This window comes from Mus caroli, chromosome 2, assembly GCF_900094665.2.
Source record: "Mus caroli chromosome 2, CAROLI_EIJ_v1.1, whole genome shotgun sequence".
Lineage (NCBI taxonomy): Eukaryota > Metazoa > Chordata > Mammalia > Rodentia > Muridae > Mus > Mus caroli.
This window is the reverse complement of record NC_034571.1, coordinates 121,629,857-121,638,301: the sequence shown is the minus strand read 5'-3', so window position 1 is coordinate 121,638,301 and position 8,445 is coordinate 121,629,857. Positions and strand designations below refer to the sequence as shown.

Here is an 8,445-nt window from a genome sequence, read left to right as displayed (position 1 = left end):
TTTTTCGAGATAGGGTTTCTCTGTGTAGCCCTGGCTGTCCTGGAACTCACTCTGTAGACCAGGCTGGCCTCGAACTCAGAAATTCACCTGCCTCTGTCTCCCAAGTGCTGGGATTAAAGGTGTGCATCACCATGCCCGGCTGAAAGGTTAATTCTTAAATTTAAGAATAATTCTTAAACTTACTTAAAATAATCCTTGAATTTCTTTGAAATATTTATATGTAGAACTCATATGACTTCTGCATGTTTTTTGCACTTTATACAACAGGATTTCATCTTAATAATATTTACATAATAAATACAATTTTAACCACTACGTTCTTCGTCAACAACAGGGTCTTAGGTAACTCCGGCTGGACTCAAACTCTAAACAGCCAAGGATGATCTTGAACCACTGATCCTCTGTCTCCACTTCAAGGGTCTGACGGCAGGTGTGTGCACCTTGCTCATCTTATACAGTGTTGGAGATGGAAGATCCCCTTGTGTATCCTAGGCAACCACACTACCAACTGAGCGTCACCTCCAGTCCCTCAAATCCCATTTTAACAAAATATGCTGTACATTAAAGCGTTGTAAAGTAGTGGAGTGTGTGGGTTAAGATTTCTAGAATAATCGCATTTAAGTAGGTAAAATAAGTAATTGGACAAGCCCTATGTTAAACAGAACAGTAGTTCTGCAGCCTTTTTTATTGAAAAGAGAGGAAATGAAGTCGAAATGGAGGAGTACTGGACGTTAGTGACATGTTCACGAAAGACTTCCTGACTTCCCATTTATCCTCTGAAGTCAGCAAAGGTCTTTGGAGAAGTAGAAGCTGCTGTTGAGCAAGTTCACCGTGAGGCTGTTTTTCCACCGAGTCAGCAGAAATCCTGACTTGCTTAAGCCGTTGATGCAGACATTACAGCTTGTAGACTTTGTGGATGAGGACAGCCAGGATGGGCTCGATTCTAAGAACATGGATAGTGCTTGAGCCATTTCCTGTGGGGAATTTCTATTTGGTCTAGTGGACTTACAGGCAGAGGGGTAGGGGGAGACAGGATTGCTCACATTCTTTTTTTTTTGGTTTGGTTTTTGTTTGTTTGTTTGTTTGTTTGTTTTCGAAACAGGGTTTCTCTGTATAGCCCTGGCTGTCCTGGAACTCACTTTGTAGACCAGGCTGGCCTCAAACTGACTTGCCCCTATGCACGGAATCACCATCCCATTGGGAGTGCATGTGGCCACGTCCTGTCTGGAAGACAGCATTTCACAACAGCCACCTACCCCAACCCCACAGCTCTTGCATTTCTCTACCCCCTCTTCTAGGATGTTCCCTGAGGCTTGAAGTAGCTGATATCAATGTCCCACATAGGACTGAGCACCCAACAGTTATTCTCAGCTCTTTGGCCGTTCCAAGCCACTGTGCTGACAGCTGCCCAGTGCAAAAAGAAGTTCTGTGAGCCAGGTTAAGCATAGAGCCCAAGTATAAGTGTTTAGGAGGCAACATGACCATATGTCAGGGGAGACATTTCTGATATGACAAATGTTGGTGGTCTGCACTACGTAGGGAATTAAACCTCAAATTAGACAGAACTTCAAGCAAGTTTGCAAGGATAACATTCTTTCAAAGAGTCTGTCTCATCCCCTTCGTATGAAGGGCGATATAACAGAAGATACTGGTGTCTTGACCAAGAATAGCTTCCATCCAACCCTTACTTCTGGGTCTGTACTTTATTTTTTCCTCAAAGTCCCTTACATCTCTCATTAAGAAAGGGAAGAGCCGGGCGTGGTGGTGCACGCCTTTAATCCCAGCACTCGGGAGGCAGAGGCAGGCGGATTTCTGAGTTCGAGGCCAGCCTGGTCTACAAAGTGAGTTCCAGCACAGCCAGGGATATACAGAGAAACCCTGTCTCGAAAAAAAACCAAAACAACAAACAAACAAACAAACAAACAAAAATTATAAAAAAAAAAAGAGAAAGGGAAGAAAGAGCTAGAACAAGTAAAGAAAAGAAAGGAAGGAAGAAGAAAAGAAGGAGAGGAAGAAGAGGAGGAGGAAGAGGAGGAGAGGAAGAAGAAAGAAAAGATTCCCCCCTCACACTACACCCCCACCGCCAGGCAGGTCTCACCCAGCAGCCTGTGGTGTGTCTCTGGTGTTTGTTTATTCCCTTCCTCTCGGTGGCGTTCAGCTCTGTTCCAAGCTAACAGAACACAATGACCTGACTAGTTTCTTCCCGTTTCCTCTCTCAGGCTTTTTACTTTGAAAGCAGACTTGAGCGTATACACAGAGAACGAGAAAGGCTCTTTACAGTAAATGCAAAAGACAGTATGGGAGTTTGGGAGAGTTAGTTGTCTACATTTTCAAGTGTTCAAGGCTATGGCTGAGAACACCATCCATTGTGGTGAAGGGGAAAGTGTGATGACAAGCTTCAATGCCGGTTAGATACAAGTTAATAACAAGCTGACTCAGAAAATGCTGTTACATAGAAATAAGAAATTTAGCTAAAGGTTTCTGCCTTGATTGCCCCACCTACATCCTGTGAGTGACAGGGGGCTTACTAATGGGCTAAGCCTGCACGATTAAGAAAAATAAAAGAAAGAGAGTTGTACTTCTAATTCCATCACAACTTAGGTTTGCTGAAGCGGTGTCTTGTAATGTGAAACTTACTAGCGTGGACTCTAAACCATGTGGTTACTCAAACGTTCTAAATTCTGGCTCTTACAGTCTCTAGACACGGGTCAGGAGCAGGTTATGAAGTCTTTCCAAGCATTGGCTTCCTGGCGTAGACATGAGGATGACACCGGCACCCATAGTATAAGACACACAGTAAAGGGAGCAGATATATACAGGGCTGGAAACAAGGCAAGTGATCAATATGTGGTGGCTGAGCTGGGAACTGAGATGGCAGAACTCTACAGCTTATGCCCTGGGCCTGCCCCGCCTACCTCCTGTGAGTGACAGCTCTGCAGAGGAACTAGGACTCACTGCTCAAAGGCTTCCACATCTTCTCAGGGCCTATATAATCTTGACTCCTTTATTATTGTTATTTTTCATTCATTAACTCTTTTCAAGTTGTTTACGTATCCACTAACTTATTGTGCATGTTTGTCCACGTGGTGGTCAGAGGACATCTTTGTTGGTTCCCTCTTTCCACCATGTCAGTCCTGGGGATCAAACTCAGGTCACTGGGCTTAGTCACAAGTACCTTTACCAGCTGAGCTATCTTGCCAGCCATTCCTCTATGGACTCCTGGGATTGTTTTTCCATGTCCCTCAATGCAATGGTAAGAATGGGCAGAGGAACTGTGGGAGGGCCAGCCATTAAGGAAACTCCTTTACAAAGAAAGAAAGGTATCAGGGCTGCTGGTGACAGCTCTCTCCCCAAATCTGAAGCATGTGGAACACACCCTTCCTCATTTGCATTTTATTAGGAAGTCATCTCAGCTGATCAGTTGTAAAACCTGGGACATTAAGTAAATCATTTTTCCCACACACATGATGCATGGATGGAGACATGCCAGGCTTCTCGTGAAGGTCAAAAAACGAAGGCAAACCTGCCATCTCACTTAACAAACACTTTTACATTTAATTCTGTGGAAAAGAAAACAACTTTAAAAAAGCAACATTGATTCTGTACAAATGTTAACACTGAGGGATACATTTTGAGTCCTGCAAGGTCAGTGAAATAAGTCATCTTTTATTAAAATATAATCTCCTTGGCTCTTTCCACCATATACATTATATTCTCTCTTTAATAAATATATTATGTATTTTATTTATATTTTTCTTGTGAATGCATGTTCATGCATGTGCTGGTGTGTGTGTGTGTGTGTGTGTGTATACAGAGAACAGCATCAAATATCACTCCTCAGGTGCTGGAACTCACCTGGGTAGCTGGCCAGTGAACCTCAGAAATCCACCTGAGACCACCTCCCCAGCACTGAGATCACAAGTGTATGCTACCACATTCAAAGTTGTGTTATGTAGGCTCTGGGGATCAAACTCATATCCTGGCACTTACAAGTCAAGGACTTTACCAACTAAGCTATCTCACCTAGCCTCTGTATTTTTATTCTGTCCTGCTTTGGGGTCTTGGGATGAAATGCAGGACAGTCCACAGGTTAAGCACAGAGTTGCTGAGCCACACGCCTAGCCTTGCTATTGGTTTACTTATTTTTAGATTTATTTTGATTCATATGACTGCACGAGAGTATGCCTCGTGTGTGCAGATGCCCTCAGAGGCCAGAAGAGAATATCAGTCTTCTAGAATTGGAGTTACAGGTGGTTGTGAGCCTTCTGATTTAGTTGCAGGCAACTGTATAAAAGAAATCTCTATAAAAAGTTGTCTCTCAAGACCTTGGTTATGTATTTATTTGCAAAACTGACTTGACAGCTTTCACCTGGTGCTGTCCGGCCATGAACTCTACTTGGTAAGGAAAACAAGTAGCAAAACCTCAGGTATAATCAGTGTGGTAGTTTGCATCAGAATGGCCCCAATATGCTCATACATTTGAATGTTTGGTCTCCGGTTGGTGGAATTGTTTGGGAAGGATTAAGAGGTATGGCCTTGTTGAAGGACTTTTGTCACTGGGTGCAGGCTTTGAGGTTTCAAAAGATAGGTGCCATTTCCCAGAGTGCTCTCTGTCTCCTGCTTGCTCTTAAAGATATAAGCACTCAGCTGTTCCTGCCACCATAACTTCCTTCTGCAATCATGGACTCTAACCCCCTGAAACGTAAACCTAGTTAAACACTTTCTCTTGAAGATTGCCTTGGTCATGATGTTTCATCAGAGCAATAACAAAGTATCTAAGACCCTAAGACCACCGATCCCAGGAAGCTGTAATTGCTTGGTTCTGTCATGCTTCCTCTCAGCTGGTCTCACATCAGAACTTCAGAGTCTTCCAAGGAGTCATCTGCAAATAAAAGTTCGTCTGGTGATGGGCTCCCCAAGGGTAGCGTACTATGGTGAGACCAGGAGATGCCATTTTTGGTGAGTCTGTCCTCCGGTAAGACACTATCCTTTTCAGGTGTGACTGCAGCAAAAGGAGTGGAGGACACATCTTCCCATTCCTCATTGCCCCCATTCAAGATGTATCTTTCCTCATGAAGGTTGTTCTCGTGAACTTCTGCCGTGACCACGCTGACGGCAGCGCCTGGTGTACAAGAGGCAATGATGGAGTCAGGATCAATGTTCATGTCTAGCCCCGTGAGTGAGGGCCCATTGGCTATGCCCTCGCAGCTCTCTAGCAACTGGGTATTGATGTAGATGATGGATTCTTTGTCCTGCGCATCAGGCAAACTCTCAGAGAGCTTTTCCAGCTGCAGCCTCAACACAGAGAAGGTGGGTCGGTCCAAGGGATCAGCACTCCAGCAAGAGTACATGATGTCATACCTGATGATAAGACACAAGTGAGCATTACCTGTCACAGACCCAAAACCTGTATGCAGCCACCCCTTCCGCCTTAATTAATGTTTAATGTCACTCCATTTTAATCAGCATTTCCTTCACCTTTTATGGAAATGAATGAGTTTTGGTGGGGGTGGGTGGGAAGAAAGGGTCTAATAGTTATTCAACTTTTAAAATGTTTCATGAGTTGTATAAGTGTGTGTGTGTGTGTGTGTGTGTGTGTGTGTGTGTGGTAATATGTACTTGTACATGTGTATACAGAGGCTTGGGTGGGCATCTGATATACTGTTCTATTCCTGCCCATTTTATTCCTTTGAGACAGGGTCTCTCACTGAACCAGGGACTTGCTGTTTTGGCTAGACTGACTGGCCAAGAAACCCAGGAATCCTCACATCTCTGCCCATAAGAGCACTGAGGTTAGAGGTACATCACTGCCATGCCAACCTTTTTACATGGGTGCTGGGGACTGAATTTTGGTTGTTATGCTTGCTCAGCAAATGCTCTTACCTACTAAGCCATCTTGGCAGCCTCTGGTCAAAAAAAAAATTCTGTTGCTAAAAATAGAAGATGCATCTGGCAATTTTATCTACTTTTGCAAATAAAACGGATTTAAAGGATTTAAAGTTCTTTTCTTATATAGGCTTGGCAATCAAACCAGTCATCTTGTAAATAAAGTTTTATTAGAACACAGCTATGCCTATTTGCTGTCTGTGCTTTTGCTATACTTGTAACACTGAGTGGTTGCTACAAAGGGCCCTCAAAGCCATAGGCTCATCTATGTGAATGCTTAGTCTGCAGTTGGTGAAACTGTTTGAGAAGGACTAGGAGGTGTGGCCTTGATAGAGGAGGTTTCAGAATCCACACCCTTTTCAGGCTTTCTCTCTCTGATTTATGCTTGTGCACAGTTATATACTCATCTCTGAAACTGTAAACAAGCCCCCAATTAAATGCTTTCTTTCATAAGTTGTTTTGGTCATAGTGGCTCTGTACAATAGAACAGTTACTAAGACACTTACCAAACAAGTTTGCTAACCTTTGTCTACCATTAAACTGAGTTGTTACCAAGAGCACTGAGTTATTTGGACCAGTGAACTAAGTAAGGGGGACCCAGAGCTAGAGTGGGACATGAAGGGTGACTGAGTGGTAAGTACTGTGTATCGCTCCCTTCCCAGCTTCCCAACAGTTCCGTGTAAATTATAGTCCATGCCCTGGCCTTACCTGGAGCATAGGGATGAGGTGAGGGTTGGGCAAGCCCAATACACAAGCGCTCCTCAGGTGTTTCTGCTGAGTTCTACAGGGGTATGTGCCTCTCTTCTGGGCAACTCCATCCCCAATATATAGTATCACTAAGGACTACAATTAAGGGCCATGGGAAGGAAATGACAACAGGAAATTGCTGGGCTGAGAAGGATTCACACCAGCATTTCATTTTGAGCCTTCCCTGCTTTGGGAAATTGATATTAATATCACTGGATAAGAAAACTAAGGTGAGGGGCTGGAGAGATGACTCAGTGGTTAAGAACACTGGCTGTTCTCCCAGAGGTGCTGAGTTCAACTGCTAGCCCTAAAATAGCAGCTCACAACTAATTCTGTAGTGCCACAGGATCCAATGCCCTCTTTTGGTGTGCAGATGTATGTGCAGACAAAATGTAAATGCATAAATAAATAATCCCTTAAAAAATATAAAACTAGCCGGGTGGTGGTGGCGGCACACGCCTTTGATCCCAGCACTTGGGAGGCAGAGGCAGGTGGATTTCTGAGTTCGAGTCCAGCCTGGTCTACAAAGTGAGTTCCAGGACAGCCAGGGCTATACAGAGAAACTCTGTCTTGAAAAACCAAAAATAAATAAATAAATAAATAAATAAAACCGAGCTGAATCTGAATTATCTGATGCATGCTGATTACTGGCTTTCTTAGGAACAAAAATGTGCAGTTCTCACAATCTATAGATCCTTGGGCTAATTCCTTATACACAACACACAGATCTCATCCGTGCAGACATGCTCACGACCTTTCATTGATGTATTTTTGCAGCCCTAACCAGGACTGTTACTTGATTCTGGAACTTGGAAACTCACACACATACAAAGGGACAGGACCTCAACACAGGACCCCACTCTGACACCTGCCTCTTAGTCCTGGGTTTCATCTTAGCCTTGGGAGCTCCTTTGAGTCTCTCTAACTCACTCTCAGTGGCCAGTGGCTTAGACTGGGCAAACAACGAAAGGTTCTGTTTTAGAGGTTTTCCCCGCATCAGTCAATCTGCAAGACTCCAACTCTGCACAGAGCCTTGCTTGTTTGCTCAAATGGGCTTTGAGAGATTCAGTCCCTAAGAACATAACATCCTTTGCATTTTCATGTCGAGATGCCAGGCTGTTTACTTCTCTTTCATTTACTTCACATCCTAGAAGAAAGTGCTAAGTGACTCATCTTTATAGAGAATAGTGGTAGTACCATCCTTTCATTTCTAATACTTTATGAGAATATAAATGTGTGTGTGTGTGTGTGTATGTGTGTGTTATAAGATAGGACCATGCTATATAGCCTGGGCTGCCCTCAAACTTTTGACCTTCCTGCGTAAGCATACCTCACTATGCCCATCTTAAATATGGCCTTGAAAGATATCACAAGGGCCTGGGAAACCACAGAAGATGATATCCAGAAGCAATCCATGACCAGATTATGATGGTAATTATCTGTCTGTGGTACTTAGGGTGTTACCAGGGCCCATGTGCATGGTAGGCAAGTTCTCCACCACTGAGGCACCTCAGCTCTGATTATAATATTTGAGAGATCATTTTTGTTGCTGTCTAAGCAATGAAGGAGGACCCCTGGGGAAGGGAGATGAAGGTTCTGCACAGAACATAGTATTTATGTCATGATGTCATCATGATGGTAATGCAGTTCTGGGTTTCTGTGATCTGTCAGTATCAGCAATGAGAAAAGAAGATGGAAATTCCGGGTTTCATATATATATATATATATATATATATATGTGTGTGTGTGTGTGTGTGTGTGTGTGTGTGTGAATGTGTATATATATTAGATGTTTTGTTTGAATATATGCCT

The 8,445-nt window shown here is 43.5% G+C and overlaps 1 protein-coding gene across 2 annotated transcripts in view; it reads right to left on the bottom strand.

Annotated features, from left to right (window-relative positions):
* Window positions 1–3,381: 3,381 nt before the first annotated feature.
* Window positions 3,382–8,445, bottom strand: part of Mertk (MER proto-oncogene, tyrosine kinase) — a 105,651-nt gene continuing 100,587 nt past the window's right edge. For both annotated transcript variants that reach the window (XM_021155563.2, XM_021155562.2), the window contains exon 19: window positions 3,382–5,361. In XM_021155563.2, coding sequence (XP_021011222.1) covers window positions 4,848–5,361 — 514 coding nt within the window. In that variant the 3' untranslated portion in view covers window positions 3,382–4,847. The remainder of the gene's footprint in view (window positions 5,362–8,445) is intronic.